This window comes from Hippopotamus amphibius, chromosome 2, assembly GCF_030028045.1.
Source record: "Hippopotamus amphibius kiboko isolate mHipAmp2 chromosome 2, mHipAmp2.hap2, whole genome shotgun sequence".
Lineage (NCBI taxonomy): Eukaryota > Metazoa > Chordata > Mammalia > Artiodactyla > Hippopotamidae > Hippopotamus > Hippopotamus amphibius.
In genome coordinates this window covers 50,046,504-50,068,402 of record NC_080187.1, presented here as the reverse complement: position 1 = coordinate 50,068,402, position 21,899 = coordinate 50,046,504, and the positions used below count along the sequence as shown (strand labels likewise).

Here is a 21,899-nt window from a genome sequence, read left to right as displayed (position 1 = left end):
CTAATATTGGGGGCTTTCGGTATAATCGCAGCTGGCTCACTGATAACTTCTACAGGCATAGTTTACTTCCTTCTGAATCAGTGATTCAATTACTGAACTAATTATCTTAAAAGTCCCACGAAAGAGAACAAAGCCCCCAAATATACTCATTTTCTACTTCTGAATGACTTCACTAATCAGTCAAGAGTAAGTTAGAATGTAGAAAAATGCAGCATGTTTCTCTTGCTCACTCTTCAGTAAGGTTTCATTCTCATCAAAACTGGGGATAATTATGCCATTATTAAAAAGATAGACATGAATTTTAAAATAATCTTGCTGCATTAGAGTAACTTTCGTTATTTCAAGTATTTAAATGTGACCCCAACCTCTTAAAACTAATATACCTGGTTTATTTGGGTCTTTCCCGATTTTCTTTCTTGAAATAAGATAAAGATCAATTAGGAAAAAAATCAATCAGATAACGTATCTGCCTCATGCAGCGGTTCTCAACAGAGGGCAATTTGCTCCCCAGGGGACATACAGCCACATGTGGAGATGTTTTTGTTGTCTTGTATGTGTGTGTATGCACATATGCTCACGCACACACACATTACTGGCACCCGGTGGGCAGAGGCCAGGGATGCTGCTAAACATCCTGTGATGCACAGGACAGTCCCCCCACCCCCAACAAAGAATTTTCTAGTCCCAAATAGCAATAGCGTCAAGGTTGAGAAAACATGGCTTAATTTTGCAGCTGTTATAGTTCTTCACTTTCACTGGGTTCATTTGAGAATCTCATAGAAGCTTGTCCCTTCTGTCCAGAAAATTTATACATCCACACATTTTTATATATAAATTGTGTGGAGAGCCAACAGATTCTCTCTCCTAAACCTCTTGCATAGACTAAGTGGAGACTCTGCTTTTAGATGTGGAAATTTTCACCACCATCTCCAATTTATTACTAAAGTACAAAGATGATATAAGAGGTAGTGTTATACAGTAAGATATGGATTTGTTTCCTAGCCAAAAACCCCCCAAGGGAACTGGGATTCAGTTTTGGGTAACTCAAGCTTACTGAATGCAAGTTTTTCCACTCTAGAAATGGGCTTTGTGACATTTTCCCTAAACAACGCTGGTATTATAAACACTAAGCTTTTGTACAAAAGGATTAGGAACAGAGCAAATAAGTATACTCACCAATTTTTCCTTTTTCCATCGTACGTTAACAGTGATGGTAGATGCAGTTTATCAGCTACCTACCATGAGCCAGACACCGCTGGCCACTTAACATGTGCTCTTTCTAATCATCACCACAGCCTTACAAGACACGCATTTATTATTATCACTCGGAAATGAGTAAACTGCATCTCAAAGAGGTTAAATAAATTGCTCAAGGTCTCATAACCCTTTCCCTTGAGATTCAAATTCTCCCTCTCTGTATGAGTTTGTCAGTGCTTTTATAGGAAGAGTTTTTGTTAAGATTTATTTTAGTAGAGTTACATACATACACACACAATAATAATAAATATGGATTTGCTGACTGAAAGGTAAGCAGTAATGACGTAAATAATAAAACCTGAGTGAGAGTGATGAAGGACAGCTGTTGACCAATTGTTCAACTGTTTTAACAGCTCATACTTTGGGAGTGGAGTGGAGGACATTAGCAATGAGATTTTTCAGTAAGAGCTGTTTGTCCCGGTAAAATGGATGTACTTGGCTTTTCCACATATGCCTTGTAAAGGTTAAGTAGGGGACACACTTAGAAAAGTGGGGTAACTGATAAAAAACACCCAGTTTCTGAGCTCTGATTCCTCCTCTAGTGAGTCTAGAGGAGGTGCTGATTTACTTGTGCATTCCCAGATTCACACTGACGCTGTCCTATGAGAGCTCAGTCTTTATGCAGAAAGTCTGAAAACGAGTGTATGGTCAAGGAATACTGGAACAAGTCCACAGCCATATGTGGGGAAGCATATTAACTTGGCATTTGGGATTCTTTTTTTAAAAGAATAAGGTAAGGAGGAGAATCATTCTGGAACCTAGTTTTTAACAGACATCATTTTCCAATAATGTAACAAAACACATGATATATTGACAGAACTTAATGTTCAACTCAAACTCAACCTAACAACTCAATTCAATTCAACTCAAATAAACTGTTTTTTTCTCTGTGTAGAAAGACATTTTTCTAGAACTTCATTAAGGTGAAAGGAATCTGTTAAAAATTTAGTGGCGAGTCATACCTTCTCCAATATCCAGCTAAAGTGTAACCTCCATGTGAAGCCTTCCCTGACCAACCTTCTCTTTTCTATGTTCCTGTGGTATTTTATACACATCTCTGTTACAGCATCCTCACACTGTATGGTAATTACTACTCTTTTTCTCTCATCATCTATCTTATTGAATGAGTGTCTTTATATACCCAACTCCTATTCAGGTGCCTGGCACAAAATAGATGAAGTTTATATATATTTGTCAGTAAGTGAATGAGTGAGCGATGGGTAATTCACCAGTTATGTATACAGATGTAGTCAAACTTCTGAACACTCAAAAGTAATTAAAAAATAAAATACCCCCAGGGCCATCTCAGGCATTGACAGCAGACCCAAATGGGTTATTTCCCTCTTCCTATGAGAGCCACTCCTTCTCTGAGAACTTATAACATGGAATCAGAGGACCCTGCTTACCATTTTTCCAATCATCATTACATATGGGCCCAAATACTTGTTCACGCCGAAGATGTCTAATAGACGAATGTACCAATATATGATGTTCACACAATAGATGACTCTCCCGTCACTCCTGAAGGGCTGGTCTTGGAGACGAAGGATCATTCCGACAGAGAACAGAAGGATGGCTATGAGGTCTGTGACATTCCAGTACTCTTGCAGCCACACCTTCACTTTTTGTAGCAACTTCCCTGGCTCTGACATCAAAATCTAAAAGTCAGGAAAGACAGTGGGGTTAGGTTTAATTTCTGTCTATATTTTCAACCCTGTTGGAAAGTGCTTGGTATAGTGGGTGACATCAGTAGCTTATTTTGTCTACCTGTATCTATTCAGACTCTGCATGGCCTAAGCTTAGCTCAGTTGTATATAAGCAATAAGTTAGTGATCCTCTGGGATGTCTTACAATTCTAAGACACGCATTAGGGTTTTACCATAAAATTGTTGATTCCTATTACCCTGCAAATCTCCAAAATCCTACTCCATCTCAGTAAACAATATCACCATACTGAGTTACTCAGGCCACTAACTTAAGAGAACTCCTCATTCCTCTCTTTCACACCCATATTCTCTGCATCATGTCCTATTACCTCTATTTCCACATACAACCTAGTCCAACCACTTCTCACAGTCTTCACTGTTGCCACTCTATCCTAAGCCCCATCACATTTCAACAGCTTTCTAACTGGTATCCCTGCCACCACTGTTGCCCAACCAGTCCCAGTGTATTCTCTGAGCAGCACACAGAAAGACCTTTAAATGCCTAAGCCATGATCTGTGTGGTGATTACATAGTAGTACGGGTAGGTAAAAACTCATCAAGCTGTACCCTTATGAGTTGCTCATTTTCTTATAGGTGAATTATAGCTCAATTTAAAAAAGAGAGAGACTTGAGAGACAGATGAACAACAGTAACTAAAGCAAACTGTGATAACTGAGTATTTAAGCCTTCTGATGGCTTCCATTACAAACACAGAAAAATTCAAACTCCTTCTGGTGGCCTCATTTCACGTCCCACCATACTGTCCCCGTTCCCTACCCTGAGGCCATAGTGGTCTGCTCTTAAGCATAACAAATCCATTTTATACTCAGGACATTTGCACTTGTTGTTTTGTCGGGCATTTTCTTCTGCCAGATTTTTACACGTCTGGCTCCTCCTCATACTCAAGGTCTCCACTCAAATTTCCCCTTCTTACGAAGAACTTCCTTGACCACTCTCCCTGCAGTGGTCTCCACATCCCCAAGTCACTCTCCAATACATTATCCTACTTTATTTTTTGAAGATTTTTATCACTGTATGGGGCTTCCCTGGTGGCACAGTGATTAAGAATCTGCCTGCCAATTCAGGGGACACAGGTTCGATCCCTGCTCCAGGAAGATCCCACATACTGTGGAGCAACTAAGCCCCTGTGCCACAACAATTGAGCCTGTGCTCTAGAGCCCGTGAGCCACAACTATTGAGCCCATGTGCCGCAACTACTTAAGCCCACGTGCCTAGAGCCCATGCTCTGCAACAAGAGAAGCCGTGGCAATGTGGAGCCCGCACACCATGATGAAGAGTAGCCCCTACTCACCGCAGCTAAAGAAACCCCACGCACAGCAACAAAGACCCAACACAGCCAACAAATAAATAAATTTATATAAAAAAATTTTTTATCACTATATGAAAACCTCCTGTATGCATGTATATGTGTGTGTACACGTATGCCGGTCTAGCTAGCTGGCTATCATCTATCCATGCATTTCTCTCAACATCCATCCATCTCTCCTCTCATCTGTAACTGTAAACTTTGAGGACAGACCCTTTGTTCCCCAGGCCCTGCTACACAATAGACACTCGAGAAACATTTGTTGACAGATTATGACACGGACACCTCTTAGCAACTCTCCACTCCCTGTATATCTTAACTGCTGGGTGGCACTCTGACTTGTGTGGAATCTAGAGGGGCTGTGTTGCTACTCCACAGTCTATGAAATGCACAGTGGGATAGTAGGTGTTCCACCCGTTCTGCATCACAGAAGGGGAGCAACCTCCCGTGGCTGTGGAGCAGGGCTACCTTCACGAATCATTTGTGTTGACCTCTGAGATCTCCACCTCTTCAAGCCATGATCCGCCCCTTTCCCGACTCAGGACCTCTCAAAGGAGAAGAGGGCAAAGACTGGGGACAGGTCTGACCTGCCCTTACTTATCCGAATCCTCACGATGTCTTTAATGGCTTGCCGTGGTCTGAAAAATTAGGAAGGGAGGTTTTAGTAAGTCAGGACTGGGGCTTGGAAGGCTGAGCAAGATACCAGGAGCCCCCTGGTAGCCACATTCCTGAACCCTAGCCCTTAGCATGCGTGGGAATCACCTGGAGGTCTGGTGAAAACACGGCTGCCTGGGCTCTGCTCCTGGAGTTCCTGCTTCAGTATGCCTGTTGTGGGGCTTGAGGATTTATTGATTCATTTCTAAAAGCTCCCAGGTCACGCTGGTGACCAGAGGTTGGAGCCATGGTCCCGTGCACGAGGAATCCCTGCAGCGGCTGTGGTCCTGATGGCTTCTCACCCCGCCCCCCCCTTAACCAGGCAAACCTGTGTGCGCTCGGGCGCACATGCTGGGGGTGGGTAACGCTCTAGAGTTTCCCTAACCCCTTGCCCACACTTTCCTAAGGTTTATAGTATAATTTTTTTTTTAATAGTGAAAGTATTTTTGTTTAGTCTCAACATAAGAAGAGAGAAAAGCAGAGTGGCTGGGGTGAAGCCTCTTTTAGGATCCCGGGGATCCCCAGTTTGCAACCTGGGGGGGGGCGGGGGAGTGGAATGAGCCGTGGGCCTAAGGCCGGGTCAGTCCGGTGTAAGACCCAGCTCTCCTTTCTCGCTGCGGGAGGCAGAAAAATTGCTCGATCTGTGAGCCTGTGAAGTGGGGGGTGTCTTCACAGCCGCGTCATCCACCTCACGAGCTGCAGGGAGGGGGCCCCACGTGGGAGACACCGTCTCCCCGCACGGGGTAGCACTTACGGGCTGTTACGGGATCACCGGGCTTGTTAGGCTGACTGCGCGCAGAAGTACGTGGTGCCGGGAAGAGGTGGGCAGCTCGAGAAACCACAAAGCCCTCTTTGTACATCCCTGGAGGCGCGGAAGCCTGCAGGCTTTCCCCTGTTTGCAGGCTCTTGCGTCTGAGGCCTGGAGGGCCCGCGTGAGGAGGCACGAGGCGGGACCCCTGGCGCCCGAGCATCTCTTTAATGGGTTCCGGGACGTGGGGTGAGGGCGGCGGGGGCAACCCCACTGGGCCGAGGAGGAGAAGGTCAGATACTTAGGTGGTCAGGGCCTCCCCCCACAGCTTCCTCTGAAACAAGGACGCTGGTTTGACCCCCTGCTGACCCCAGGCTCCAAAGCCTGCCCTCCCCGCTGTTATATGCCGCCTCAGGAGAAATGGATAGCCAGCCTGGACATTCCTGGCAGCCCGCCGGCTTGGCAGCCTCTTCCAGAACAATCCGCGCAGTACAGACTGCTCCCTGTCTTCTTCCAGTCTAGTCCCTGGAGAGATTCCAGTCTCTCTGCTCAAGTCTTTCCCTTTTCTGCTTATCATGGGGAAGGAATATGCATCTGGGCTTTAAATCACAAAGCCAGCGAGCTGGCACTTCACAGCAACAGGGCCCTTAGCGGCAGCAGCCTCCGTTCTCAGAGAGCTACACAAAGACCAAAGCGAATTTATTACTGTTTTCAGTTTACAAATGGGAAATGCACAACACTGGTCAGGAAGTGGAAGGAGTTATGAATGGGAAAGCCTCAGAGTAGACAACTAGTTGGAATGAGGCGAAGGCATCCATTAAAATAAAATCCAGTCCCTTATAAAATGGGACTCCCAGGATGGGGGCATGCTGGTTACAATTTAAATATCCCCAAAGTAGCTTAAAAACCCAAGGGAAGAGCTCTAAATATACGTTTGTTTTTTTAAAAAATGATCCCACTTTTTCTCTGGAGAACATTCTAGAGCTAAGCCCTAAGATAGAAAAGCCCTTTTAACGTGTCTAAGTCATGAAGGCAAGGGTGAAATACATGGGTTTGTAGGAATCCTTTTTTCTATGGAGCCCAATATATTTCCCCACTCACTGCAGTACATCAAGTAGGGTTGTTCCAGAGAGTGCAGTGGACTTGACAGGGAGTAATTCTTCCAGAAAAAGCCTCTCCAGCTGATTGTAGTTCTAGGGGGAAATGCAGAGGAATTATCCACAAGCCTGCCTCCCCTGCGGGCTTGGGAACAGGGCTTCGGGGTCTTGTTAAGCAGGGCTGCAGAGCCCTCTGGTGGATTGTTGCTTGATTACATTTATTCTAATAGCGCTGAATCTGATGGCCCCAGGCTAACTTTGACTTCAAGTAGTCACTTGAGGGTGGCGTTTGATAGCTCCTTTTATGCGACGGGGTTGAGGGGAGGAGAGAGGGACCCGTATCCTCAATCTGAAGGACAAGAAATATGCTCAATTCGCCTAGGGCTGGTGGAGAGGCTGGTGCCCAGCAGGGGCATGATAAATGTTGAGAAGGAATAAATGAATGAATGAATGCATAGTTCCTCCTAGAGCTGCTGAAGTGCATTTGCAGAATCATAGGTATTGGTGGACTGTGTCCAAAGAAACCCAGAGTAAGGGGTTGTAATGGGACTTCAAAGTGGAAAATTTAAAGGTTTAAAATTTTTTTAAGTAGAGACAACTTAAAAGTCATGTTTATCAGGACAACGAAAGAGAGGTGTAAACAGTGTTGAAGACAACTGGAGGGTTTCTTGGGGCAAGAGTTATGCTAGTAGAAAACAGACTAGATCCTAAGCAAGCACGCGTGGAGTGACAACCTTATAAACGCACACTAAAGCCTCCCAGGTTTGTCAGCAGCCGTGGAAGCCAAGTCCTTTATTTCTGCGGCAGTGTTAGAGAAATCGTTTCTGGCTTAGCTCGGATCCCGAGTGTTCCCTGATCCCCTCCATCCACAGATGTTACCGACCACTGTCTTTCTCTTCTGTTCTCTTTTATGAAAGCAGTTACCTCTCTCATCTTTTCTATTCCCAGGGTGAAAATATAGGAAATGACGATCCATTCCTGGGTGGAAGGCCAGCGCTCCATCTTCACTAACACGATATAGTTGAAGAGCATCAAGTATCCGATGTACGCCAGCTGTAAGGAAACACAATACGGTGCTCTGGCTGCGAAGACCTGGGAGCCCTGCCCTTGGGCAAGGCCAGTGGGTGGCCGGACACAACAGGGTCAGCAAGCAGGACTAGGAATTCACCATGAAATGAACTTCTAGGCTCTCAACGATCAAAAGAATTTTAAAAGACTATAGTATTTGAAATAATTTGATATACAATCTTCCTTTTGATCCCTGCGTGTCTCTGAGTCCAGTACTTTGCTTGTACCTATGTGTCATGATGCACCCTTTGGTTTTGCAATTACCCCGTTTCTCGTATTTTGCTGGCTAAAAAAGGGAACCTCTTCTCTCAGGAGCTGCTCTTGCTCACCTGTGAGCCCTGGGTCCTTGAACTAGGACAGCACAGTGAATTTTTCCCTAACAAATGCCAGGTGGATTAAATGTCTGTAAGAAGGAAAGGCAGACACATGCTATACTTGTAAATTGGTCAAACCAATGTAAAAAATAGCCCAGACTTTCTTGGAGCCCCACTTCAATTCTCTTCTGAGTTAATGTCTTTTTTTTTTTTCTCCTATCTTAATGTGCTTGGTTTGGCAGTGCCCTGGCAAGGTTTTACCTCTTATTCTGGGCACTACTTTCCTGCCCTATCCAAGCTGGGTTATTCCTTCCTGGTTTCTGCTTCTTTGAAGCAAAACAAGAGAAGACAAGCAATTTATAGGAAAGAATGAGTCTGCGAGGCCAGCTGTGGCTTGGAGCGAGGTTTAATCTTCATGAGGCACTAGCACTGGAGGCTGAACCCTGATGGAACTGGCTGAGTTGCTGGGTGTCCTGGGAAAACTCCTCAGGGTTCAGGTTTGGTGACTGTCCCTGGAGGACTCAGGTATGTCTAGATGAGTGGAGTGTAGGAGGGCTGGTGAGGTTCTTGCATAAAAGGCTGAGGAGCCTCTGGAGAAAAAAAACTCACCCTAGAGGCAATGGCAGAGAACTTAAGCCGTTTCTAGGCAAGGCTTCAAGTTGAGCTTTAGGGGCCTCAGGCGTTTCTAGGCAAGGCTTCAAGTTGAGCTTTAGGGGCCTCAGGGGCTGTGAATAGGAACTAAGAGTGAATTTATTAAAATCTGCACTCTTTGGAGCTTAGGTAGCAAAGAATAGGATATGGTATAGGCAAAAAGATCCAGACCCTGAGAATTCTGGAGATACAGTGTGATTCTGGAGACCTAGAGGCAGCTTAGAAGGTGGAGAAAGATGCAGCCTGGCTGGGAGATACACAGGGGAACGGGCGGCCCTGCAGAGCTAGAGAAATGCTGCTTTCTCTACTAACGGACCTCTTTCCTTTTTTGTCTTTCCTCCCCTTTTTCCTTCTCTTCTTTTTTCCCTTCTTTTCCTTTTCTCTCTCCCCTTTTTTCCTCTTTCTTCCTATTTGTTTCATTTCCCCTTTTTTCTTTTTCCCTCCCTTTTCCTTTTTTCTCCCTCCCTTTCCTTTTTTTCTCCTCCCTCCTTTCCTTCCTCCCCCTTTTCCTTCTTTTTACCTTTTCTTTTTTCTCCCCCATTTCTTTCTTTTTATCCTCCCCCTTTTTCTGCTTTCCCCCTTTTCTTTCCCCCCCTTTCCTTCTCTTTTAGAAAATAAATGAACACATAGATCCTTAATATGCGTCAAAGGTATTTTCTGAGACCCTATTACATTAATGGATTTACAGACACAGCGATATAACTTCCCATTTCTTGAAGGGTGGGCATGTGTCAGAGTTGAATAAGATCACTTATGAAAGTGAGAGGGCAGCTATAGAGATGCTGGAGGGTCAGCAGAGCTCCTTCTCCTGAGAGATTCTCTCTTGTACACCCACCCGCCCAAGGACTGCTATTTATAACATGCCTCAGTTCCTACCCCACCCCCTTCGGGATCACTAGCACGTTGTGAAAACCTCACCTGAAAAGCATCTACTCAATGTGAAATCGTGTAGGATGGTGTTTAAAGTGTAATTTGTTTCATATGGTTTCTGTTTACCATTATACCCTGGCATCCACTCTCTAGTCCCTGTGAGTTCTGTATTTTACAAAACACAAGGAAAGGACTTCAATGGATAAACGCTGAAATATACTGTTAGCCTCCTTCTGACCTGAAATCCTTCTCTCTTTCTGGTTGCTTCCTTTTCCTTGTTGGATCAAATTCCATTGCTTCTGGTGAACCTTGTTAACTGCCCAGGTTTTGTCATTTTACTCAATTCATTGCAAAACATTCCAAAGTATTATCTTCTCTTGTCACAGGTAGGCCCAGTGACACACACACACACAATTCTTCCAGAACCTCTTCATTTTAGTACTTAAATAACTCCTTCAATCTGTCTCTGTCCTCTGAACACAGGTCTAGTGTACTTGTTTGGCAGAAGGACTGGTGTCTGATGGAAGGAATATAGATGCAAAGTCAGTGAAACTTGGATTTAAATCCTGGCTCAGGTACCTCCCAGCTGTATCTTTTTGTGTAAAATCACTCGCCTGTCTGGGCCTCCCTTCTGTGAAATGGAAATGTTTGCTACTGACCCTGTCGAGCTTTTGGAAGGATAGGGGAGAGGAATATGCATCTCCTGACACAGTACAGAGGCCCAATGAATGGTGGCTGATGTTATCATACACCTCTTTTTTCAAGACACTTCCATTCCTCTTTCCTTCTCTTACCTCAGTCCTTCCTTCCTTTTTATCACCTATTAACTATTCATACCTCTTTTCTTTTTTTTTTCCTTTTTTAAATTGACCTCATTGCTTATGCTTCCTCCACGATTATCCTTTTTAGCTCCTGCCTATTTTTTAAACCACAGATACTCTACAATGCTTTTCTTTCCATAATCAAGCTATAATATAATATTTTGGGACAACTCTCAAAATATAGACTTCTAAAAATAAGGCTTTAAACATGTTTCAGTGGTACAACAGAGGACTGGCTGCTGCCTTAGAAGCAACCTATCTTAGAACTTGCTGACATTCACAGGGCCTTGCTGCAGGTTACCCTAACGTGACATGCTTTAATGGTTGTGTGTGTGTGAATATATATTCACATATATACACATGTATATATTCCGTAAGCTTTAACAAGCTGTTTGTAGAATACTATGGCTTTGAAAAGAAATATAACCTTATGATTCTTAAGTTAGTGGGAATCCTATAAGAATTTGTATTTTATTTGCATATAGATTTTTATAAATTTTCCATTAACCAAGATGCATGACTCCTAAAGTATGAAATGCAAGCACCAAAGCCTGCTGAAGCTGCCTGGGGATCCCAGGTGGGGCTTGTCCATTCCTCACTTCTTCCCAGGTCTTTTCCTACTGCCACCAGAGCATGGAGGGGCGCCTGGTGTTAGAGGAAGGAGTCTGTTCCTGCTGGGGAAGCCCAGAGCACACCCGGTGGCCTCTGACCTGGCACCACTTCGCACCTGTAATTGGTGTTCTCTCCAGATGGGCACTTGAAACAGGCTCTCACCACAAACCAGTCTGGGAGTCAGTTGGATCCCTGCCTCCTTTCTTCTTGGAACAGAAGAGGACTCAACCTGCTCCTCTGGAAACTTGGCTAAGATATGGAAGTGAGGTTAATGTGGAAATGAGGTGTGTCCTACCTTTCAGAACTCTGGGAGTGTAGAAGGGGATACTTTTGGAAATCAGGAACTACTCTTATTAAAAAAACAAAAACAAAAGAAAACAAGACAACACAACCAAAAGCAAATAAGCCCTTTGATCTAAAGCTGCATTTTATTGTTAGGCGTCTCTGGGGATTTTAAAGATTGACACTCTGCATCTCCATTTACTTCCTTGAGGCCTGGGCTTTGTCAATACATATCACTTCTGAAAATCACTGTGGAAACACAATCAGACATGGCTGGAGCATCCAGTCTGATGGGTTTGCGGAGGGTAACCCAGTCAGCCATGCATAAGAAAGCTGGACACATGGGCCCCATTTCTCAAAGGGGCAGCCTCACAACCTGCAGTATGTGGTACAAGAAAAGCAGTGTGCCTGAGCTTCCTGGACCACAAGACTCACCTGGGAAGCTTGATAAACACAACTGCTCAGGCTCCTCCCTGGAGATTTCAATTAGTGGGTCTGTGATGCGGCCAGGAATTTGCATTTCTAACACAATCCCTCATCATCATGGAAGTTTTGGAAATAATAGGCTGAAAACTCAGCCCTTTGTCTAGGGCAGTGCTTCTCATCCCTAGCTACTCATTGCAACCACTTGGGAGCTTTGAAATATCCTGATGTCCTGGCGGTGCCCCAGACCAACGACATCAGAATTTCCAGGAAAAGAATCCAGGATCTTTTTAAATAAAGATATAGATTAAATAGAACCTAAGGGGTGTGTGTGTGTGTGTGTGTGTGTGTGTGTGTATGTGTTTTAGCACTCCAGGTGATTCTAATATGTAGCCAAGGCTCAGAACTACTGGCCAGCACATCTGTGATTTAAAAACATTCTTGGCTAACAAATTGCCTCAGCTAAGTAAATGGGGACTAGAGGAATCAAGGAAGTAAAATTAATATTGAACACAGATAAAGAAAAAAAGAAATGCCTTGGAAGGATAAGAGAAGTAAGTATTTGTAAAGGTGGTAGATAATTCTTGATACTACTATGTCTACTGGTTTCTTTTATACTCTAGATCAGGAGTCTGTAAACATTTTCCATAAAGGATCAGACAGTTAATTTTTAAGGCTTTGTGGGCCAGATGGTCTCTATTGCAAGTAACCAACTCAACAGTTGTAGCACAAAAGCAGCCAGATTACAGGTAAATGAATGAGTTTGGCTGTGTTCCTGTAAAACTTTATTTATAGACACATGAATTACATGTGAGTTTCATGTAATTTTCACGTAATGTCACAAATTAGTCTTCAATGGATTTTATTTCAACTCTTTAAAAATGTAAACAACATTCTGAGCTCCTGGCCCACAGTAATGGGCAGTGGGCTGGATTTGGCCCGTGAGCTGTCGCTTGCCAAGCTCTGCCCCAGGCTGAGACAATCAGAGCAGTCTGATGTAAGAGAAAGGTAGGTGTTCAATAAATGATATTGTACCACTGTTGAGTGGGGTGGATGAATAAAACACTGACTGTTGCTCTGCAATGGGATCAGGCTAGGAATAACGACGGTTACATTTATATTGTGCTTATGGGTTCCAGGCCCTGTTCTAAGTGCTTTACATATTTTAACACATTTAATCTTTACCAAACCCTATAAAGTAGGTACTATTATTATCCTCTTCTTAAGAAAACTGGGAACAGAGTGCTAAAGTAACTTGCTTTAGGTCACACAATAACAAAGAGGCCCAGACAGGATTTCTACTTAGGCTGCCTGACTCCAAAGTCCATGCTTGCCACCACTTAGTTGTTTTCTGCAAGGTAAAAATAACGTATATCTGCATGCAATATATACATAGAAATGATTTTTGCATGCCTTAGTTATTTTGCGGGGGAAGGGAGAGAAGTTTTTCTTTTTTTAACGTTAATAAATTTAAACATTTACTTCACTAAAAAAAATTATTTGTATTTTAATAATTTTCCATCCTCTTTGAAGACCAAACTTTAAAGCAGTGGTTTTCAATCTGTGTCACTTTTACCCCACAAGGAGACACCTGGCACCGTCTGGAGACATTTCGGTTGTCATACTTGGGGGCTGAAGACTGCAGCTAGTGGACAGAGGCCAGGCATGGTGCTGCACATGCTGCAGTGTACAGGACGGCCCTCCTCAACAAAGAATTATTCTGCCCCAAATGTCAATAGTGCCGAGGTTGGGAAAGCCTGGCTTAAAGCCAGCACTGCGTGGTAGCATACAGTACCACACAAAAAAGACCTCATCTGGTCATTTGCGTCATCTCAGCCTCAGACTCAGATTATCCTGTTGCTGACTCAAGTGACTGGGGTGTAGCTTGTGAGAAAGGCCAAAGATACAGATGCACTGCCTTTCCTCTGGCACAGCTCCACTGTGGCTGCACAGCAGCAGGGACGACCTGGGCCAAAGCTCCCCTTAAGCTTAAAATATCATGAGAAACAGGGGCAGGGGGCCATTTCTCACATATCAGGAACCTCTTTCAGGGATAATCTTTTAATCTTGTGGGCAGAAAATATTTGCAGGGTGTGCTTACTGGACAATATTTGCTGTGATTGTAGGTTGTTTTGCGTGTTTTTTGCTGCTTTGGCTTGCATGTTTTTTAACTGTGTCAGAGCAAGAGAGGTTGTTTGATGACATACTGGATTGGGAGTAATTACACACTTCTGATCCCCATCTTTAGTGGTTTTCCTTCTAACACTCTGTTCACCCCTTACCCACCAAATATCCCCCCAAACCTAGGACTGGCTTCTAAATGGGCGCCTCTGATCCAGTGCTCATCCATCCAGAACAGGGAAGTGTTTCTGTAAGAGGACCTCTATTTCCCTTCTAGGCTAGACTCATATTCATCTCACCTCTATTTCTGTTAGTTCTCACTTTTACCATTTCCTTTATTTTCTGCGAGGAGGAGAAATGTAGAAGCTGTGGAGGCTGCCTCACAAACTCCACAAATCTTGCAATGCTATAGGAAAAAAAGGTCATAGAGTTGTTATTCCTGCCTGGGTGGTCTTTATATTATGACTTGCAGAAGAAACCACCCAGGTGTGTAAGAAACTGACGTTGGCTCTTTGTGGCCATCCATTAAAAAGGAGAAAAGGAAAGATGCTTACAGTGTAGAACCAGAACTTCACAATGGGTGCGTTGTAGAATTCATAGATTTTTCTGCCCAGGGGGATTAACCGGTGTCTGCTCTGAACTTCCTCTTCATCCTTCTTCCTGGAGGATTCCCCGTTGTTTCGACCCAACATTGCCTACAGTGGAAGAGAACCATACCATCACAGCAGGGTTCTGCAGAACATGTTTCAACATGTAGCTCATTTTATAGATGGGGAACCTGTGTTCACTGAAGCTAAGAGCTTTGTTCAGGCCACCCCTGAGATTTAGAGATTGTGCCTTCCCTAAGTGTGTGCTTGCATTATAAATAAAATCTGTGTACACGTTGCCTGGGATGGAAGGCCTGAGGGATATTCCTTGACCATTCTCTTCTCTTCCACCCTGGAGCCTCTGGAAGAGAGGTGTTGGAAGATACTCAGAGTTCTCGGAGACAGAAAGAGACCTGGAAAGGCCAGGAATCTGTCACTCCTCCCAACCCCTCTCTCCCTTTATATATTGTGAGACAGGCAGGTCTGGGTTCTCTACTTACACTAACAACTCTTAAGTTAAGGGTAAATTGGACTAGTAATACCTTATTTATCCAACGGTGATGAATATTCGAGAGGTTAAGTTATCTGAAGTGCCTGAACTTAGGTTAGGAGTATCTATTCAACTCTTAGGCATATGCCTTGCTTCCCTGATTTCAAACCCTGTAAAGCCTGAATTACTGCTGGTGCTCATTTGGTGATTCCTGAGCACACTGCCTTCCTCTGCAAGGGAGAGTCAACCAAATTGGATTGGAAGTCAGGCCTGACCTGAAAAGGCCCTCATCTCCAAGTAGTTGCAGATTTCCTTAAGAATTCAATTATTTCCTTCTCATTCCTGACAGCAGCAGCAACAACAACAATTAAACATCACAAAAAAGGCAGAACTTGAAGAAAAGGAAACACACTCAGAATGGGGACTGGGTCCTAACCTGGGCACTTAGAATCTGTGGCACCTTGGGCAAGTCTTTTAACCTCACTGAGACTTAGTTTCTTTAATTGTAAAATAAGGGTAGTAATATCACCTGATAGAGCATTGGTCTACAAACCAATCAGCATCTGGCACTTAACAAGTGCTCAGTAAAGATCAGCTGATCTTTAGATACAGAGAATGGACTGGAGAACTCGAGGTTTGGGATGGAGCGGGGGGTGAAGGGGAAGCTGAGACGAAGCGAGAGAGTAGCACAGACATATATATACTACCAACTGTAAAATAGATAGTCAGTGGGAAGTTGTTGTATAACAAAGGGAGTCCAACTCGAGGATGGAAGATGCCTTAGAGGACTGGGGCGGGGAGGGTGGGGGGGACTCGAGGTGGGGGGGAGTCAAGGAAGGGAGGGAATACGGGGATATGTGTATAAAAACAGTTGATTGAACTTGGTGTACCCCCCCAAAAAATAATAAATAAATTTAAAAAAATTAAAAAAAAAAAAGATTAGCTGATCTTTAAAGTGAACTAAGACTTTCTCAGATACTCCTGACTGAAATGATCTCTCACCAGAAAAAAAAAAGAAGTATATTAGGCACCTATTATAACATACTTTCTTGGCTTTAATTCTTTCCATATTGTTCTAAACAAGATTAGTTCTACAATGTTTGCGAAATGAAATTTTTATTAAGTGTGAGAACAGGGTAAAACCTTATAACTACACAAGACTTACAAGGATTTGGGAGATGAAAAAGTACTGGGAATACAGGTTTAAAGTTGAGGATCTAATTACCAAAATAATTTATCTTGAAGTTGATAACAGAGACAACCACTAGATTATTCTGGTTTCAAACTACCTTACCCACAATATAGAAATATTAGTTTCAACTATTTTTGTCATTGCCTCAAATATCCACTTTACTCAAATATGTAACAATGACAAATGATTTACCTGTAACCATAGGATTTCGGGAGAGGGTAACTTCCATTACTTTATGGAACCTCTGACCGGAAAAGTACTTTGAGTTAATGAATAAGTAAGATTCCATACTATGGCCTATCTAAGAATTTATTTTGATCAGTGAGCTGACTCAATCTTCAGGATGGATATAGCACACTAGCCAGCAATGGGGTTCTATAAATATCAATCACTGACCTCAGGAAACTCTGAAGTTACATGATATTTGTCTTCTATAATTTATTATCTATGTAACATAATTATCCTACTTTTGCTTATTTATATGCTGAATAATACAAGACCACAATTAGATGAGAGTATAGGCAGCTTGGAGGGTTTTAGGCATCTTGGCGAATGGCATTTTGGAGTAACCTCTGGGGATAATGGCTTTCCCAGTAGAGTTACAACAGTGCTCTGGGTCTGTGGATGTGTTGAGACTTTTATGGGCAAAATTCAAGACACTTACCTGGCGAGGCAGGTAAAACAAAAGGAAAAACAGAACAATCTATTTCGCCTTTGTTGTTCAAAAATATTTCAAAGTGAGTGCATTTTTTAAGAGGCTTGTCTTTCACGGTTTAAGTAAAGCATTTTCAACATTTCATTAATTCCAGCCTAAGGAGCTTAACTTGCTGATTTTGTTGATTTCTTTTCCCAGTGGTCAAACATTTCCTTTGCCTACATTTCTTAAAGCAGATTGTAACACGGTCAAATACAGACAAGACTGCACAATATGGATTTCAGAATCTTTGCTGGCTAGGCACAGATGTCAAGTCTGGGAAAGATCCTTTGAGGTGAACTAAGCTATTAAAGGCTACTAAAGTGAAGCAAACTGAGGCTGATATTTCATGTATAATTTTGGAAGGGCCAAGGGAAAATGTTCCATTCCAAGGGAGGATATATTGGTTTAACACAGAAGCTCAAATATCAATCCTATGAAGGGTGTGGAGTTGTCAGCAAGCTGCATTCTCCAATCCTGTCCAGGGTGAACTGAGACCAGTGGTCCAGCATTAACAAAATTTGTCCTTAGGGTTAAAGGAAGCTCCACCTTAAAAACAAGTGCTGTCCAATCCTGACTTTGCCAGCCTATAAATTCCTTCCTTCCTTTCCTTCTCCCTGCTGTTTCAGCCTGTGGAGAATCAGCTCAGGCAGTAATGCTGTTGTGGTGTCTTTTACTTGGGTTCTCAGTAGACAACAGTAGGGGCTATTCTCTGAGAAGTGGACTTTGCTCTCTGTTCAGAGATGCATCTTTTATTGTGGCTTCTTGAAGGATCAAATCCTCAAAAACTCTAGACTGAGCAGGAGAGGGAGCTGTCTCTTTTGTGTTCTTCCTTGAGACCCACCCGGAAAGAATACTGCTTTAGCTTCTGGCTACCTTCCTAGGTTCCTTCTTTGAGCTTTCCTAGGATGTACGCCAATGTCAAGGCCATGTCATACTTGACACAGGAGGCCCACACAACATTGTTGGATTCTCTCTACTACATGGTGGACCAAACCAGCTGAGCTGCTACATTTCTAGGAAGAAATTCTTTGCATCCCTTAGCTTTTTCAGGAAAAAGTGTGGCCAATGGAGTCTGCATGCCTGGGTTCTAGTCCCGCCTTGCAACTCATTAGGTGGGTAACCTTGAGCCATTTAACCACTCTTGAGTCTCTGGCTTCCTCATCTGTAAAATGGTATAACAATAATACCTACCTTGTGGGCTTGTGAGGATTCCATCAGTTAAGTGTACATAAAGCATTTAGCACCATTATAACAATATTAGCAAACATTTGCCATGTGCTAGGCACCAGTCTACATTAGTTACACATACACTTTCTACATAGTTTACACGTGCCTGTGTGGTAGTAATGATAATAATGCTATTATTCCCACGTTAGAGGTTAAGAAGCCCCACCATGAGTAGGTGATGGGGCAGGATGCGGGCTGCAGAGCGCATACTCTTTACCCCTCTGCCGAAGCATTTAGGAAAGATTCGGTATTATTACTACCAAGCTGCTGCTCATGATCAAAATATCATTTCCTGTCCTTGAAGCCGTTCAGGGGCCAAGATTATGGTAAAGTTTTTAGGGAAGATAGTCATCTGATCCTATCATAGATAGAGGGAGGCAGGTTCCTCCAGTGATTTAAATAAGGATCCTGAAACTGAAAGCAAACATTGGATTTGAATTCAGTGAATCAAAAGCTGTGAATGATTAATCAATTCAAAAAGTGGCCCGGTGCATATACCCTGTTGTACTTGGGGCTGGGAATGTGCCTGTCAGGGGAAACACTGACTGAAACAGCCCGCCCTGGCCAGGCATAGACAGTAACAATTTGCATGAGTTATTTTAGGACAGGAGATCCTGGTAAGGGACACGGAACTAACAAGCCACCACTAAACTGGAAGAATACAGAAAAGGTCAAAAGGAGAGAAGGAACATCAATCCACGTGTTCTGCCCACCTCCCAGAATCCTCCTCGCTGCAATCCATCTTGGCTGAGTGCTTGCCCACGCACCACCAGAAAGGAAACTCAGTCAGAATGACTGGCCAGAGACAACCCGGAAACTGATCCCATCACTATAAAACCCGAGACTGCCAGCCACGTGGCAGAGCAGTCCTCCCGGGTTCCTTCACCCTCCTGCTCTCCACCCGGGCGCCCCTTCCCAATAAAGTCTCTTGCTTTGTCAGCACGTGTGTCTCCGTGGACAATTCATTTCCGAGTGTTAGACAAGAGCCCACTCTCGGGCCCTGGAAGAGGTCTCCTTTCCTGCAACATGCCTACAAATAGATCTTTTGGAAAGACCCACTGGAAGGAAACAGTGTTTATCTGGAGCAAAAACAATTCGCAGGGTGGCCCCACTAGGATAATAATGCAAAGGGCTGTTGTCACCTGAGCAAAACCAATTTTTGTTTTCTCCCCCAACAGCTGCTTCTGGCCCATCACGGTCATTGGTCAGGGTGGTGGGGAGGGTGAGGGATATCCAGGAAGTCCTATGGAGCTGTTGCTTTATGTCTCCAAAGCTCTGAACCCTGTTTGTCCCTTTAACAGCATGTGATATTTTTAGACTTTGGATACAATGCAGCGGCAGTCACGCTGCTCCAGCGGGGGTTGCGGAAAGCGGTCCCATGCCCAGCTGCCCCACTCCGCCTATGGAACAAAGCATCCATGCTCTATAATTGTACCAGGAAGAGCTAAGAAAAGCCTTCCATACAAACCCCAACATTTCAATTAGTCCTGCATTTGTGAGCCTGACCTCAAAGACAGATAAAAGCTTAGCTTCTGATCAGCACAGCAGTTCCAGCTCAGTGGAGCTGGCCGCTCCCGAATCAGATTCCCTTTCCTTCTTCGTGTGCTAAGACTGCCACATCACCTGGTTGTTTATAAAGTATCACTGGTTTGGAAAATTCAGGGCGTCCTGCTTCTGAATTTCACTGGGTTGTGGAGTGCCACTCACCTGGCTGCAGGATTAGGATTAGTCCCTTTAGTTAAGCTATTTGTGCATAGAAAGAACACTTTTATAATACCCTGGTCTCAATACTTAAATGAAAGTACCTGGTGGGAGGCTGACCACAAGAGTTGTTAAATCTTAAGCCATATCCATGGGAGAGGTGGATTAGAGGTTCTCCCTTCCAACAAAAACTGCATAGTTTTTTCTTACTGTCAGTTCCATGTCCTCTTCGTCTTTTTCCTTCGTGGGTTTCTCTGGTTCTTCTTGCTCCTTCTCTTGGAGGTGGATTTCCTGGGCCTGAGTCATGTAGGGCATGTCGTCTTTGTTCTTGAACTCCAAGCTGAGAATTGAAGGAGGAAGTAGAATTCCCAGAATTACCTAAAGTAATAACAATGATAATAATAATCATCACATTTACAGGATGAGGATAAGGGTGGCTGCTTAGAATCAGAGTGTCTGGGGGGGGGGGGGTGTCTGTGTGTGCGTGCGTGTGGGGGGGTGAGTGTTGGGTGTGCCCAGAGTGAGGGCCTGTATATCTGAATAACAGTACATCCTCGCCAAGACGGTCACTTGTGCCCATGTGACTGGGAACTGCTAACTGCTAAATCATAGTAGCTCCGTCTGATTTTGGAGAAACAAAGCATCCTACCCAACTACATCTTACCCAATTAACATCTACTTTGCATGGGGCATATGGAGGAAAAAAGACCCTACCCAAAGCAAAAATGGGAAGACATTCAGATTCCTTTAGTTACTTAATAGTACATAACTTTGTGAAATTGGTTCATACGCATGTCCGTTGGCATTTGTTTACTAATATGCCAGCCAAGTGGAATTGATTATGTGTCATCTGGTTATCTCTGTAAAAAATACTGCCCTAAGTTGACCTTGAGAAAGTCCACGAAGGAAAACATGGTATTCATTTTAGAGCCTCTCCCGACATTTGCTACTACCCAACAGAAACACACACACACACTCTCACACACGGGCTCTGTATCACCATGAAAATCCCCCCTGCACAAATGCCCAGGAGGCCCAGTGCTGTATTTCTCTCATTACAAACCACATGGTTAAATCTCCATGTGATAACACTAAATTCATTGGCTTCTCATGCCAGGGCAATAATTCTACTCTCTACTTCCAGGGACCAAGTTTCTGAATGATAATACTGATTTGTGTTCCCTAAATCTTCTCCCACCTCTTCCCTCAATCCTAAAATGGTTCTGTGTATAAGGCTTCTGAATACAACCCTTCTTGAAGAAAGTATACCAAGGTGAGGGGCTAAGAGACGTGAAGGGTAAGTAAAAATGATCCTTAAGTAATGAGGCAGGGACAGTCTGTGCTCGAATGCCCAGGGACTTGAGGGCAGCTAAGGGAAAGGGGAGAGTGGTGACCCTGACTCTGGGTGCCTGGCAGGCCTGGGAAGGCTCAGGTGGCATGCCTGGCAGCCTTCAGGGGACATGACACCCTGTCCTCAGAGCTGAGAGCCAGGCTTGGCATTGTTTGCAGTGTGCTGATGGAATGCCCATGACCCACTTCATGGAACCCTTCTGTGCCTCTAGGCCAAGAGCCCACGGAAAGGGTGGAGTCGGGGAGGGGTACTGGTTCAAGAAGCAGGGTGGCCTCAGCAGATTGTTCTGTTGGCCCTTTTGTTTTGGGCTGACCTCAGAGTTACCTAGATCAAGTAGTTCTACGTAAATATAAGCCTGGCTGGCTTCAGTTGGAACAGCCATAAACTCTAAATAGATAAAGCATTTTAAAACATTCTTTCAATCTTCCCCTCCCAAATTTTTGTCCTTTTAAAAATTCTTTCAGTTTAATGTTTTCCTTGTAAAACATTGAAGAAAACATAAAAAATCAAAAGCCACTCATTATCCTACTTCTTGTACTTCCAACCCCAGGGATAACCACTACAGACAATTTACTGTGTATCCTTTCTGTTTTATTAAAAAATGAAGTTATACAGATAGAACTATACAGATAGAACTATACGCTTTAAAAAAAAACCAAAAAAAAAAAAAAAATGGACTCAGGCTCTACGTAATGGTCTGCAA

The 21,899-nt window shown here is 43.7% G+C and overlaps 1 protein-coding gene across 14 annotated transcripts in view; it reads right to left on the bottom strand.

Annotated features, from left to right (window-relative positions):
• Nucleotides 1–21,899, bottom strand: part of TRPM3 (transient receptor potential cation channel subfamily M member 3) — an 827,818-nt gene that overhangs the window by 57,134 nt on the left and 748,785 nt on the right. For all 14 annotated transcript variants that reach the window (XM_057720878.1, XM_057720880.1, XM_057720881.1 and 11 more), the window contains 4 exons: nt 20,056–20,223; nt 14,506–14,646; nt 7,714–7,842; nt 2,664–2,915 (listed from right to left, as the gene is read on the bottom strand). In XM_057720878.1, coding sequence (XP_057576861.1) covers nt 2,664–2,915; nt 7,714–7,842; nt 14,506–14,646; nt 20,056–20,223 — 690 coding nt within the window. The remainder of the gene's footprint in view (nt 1–2,663; nt 2,916–7,713; nt 7,843–14,505; nt 14,647–20,055; nt 20,224–21,899) is intronic.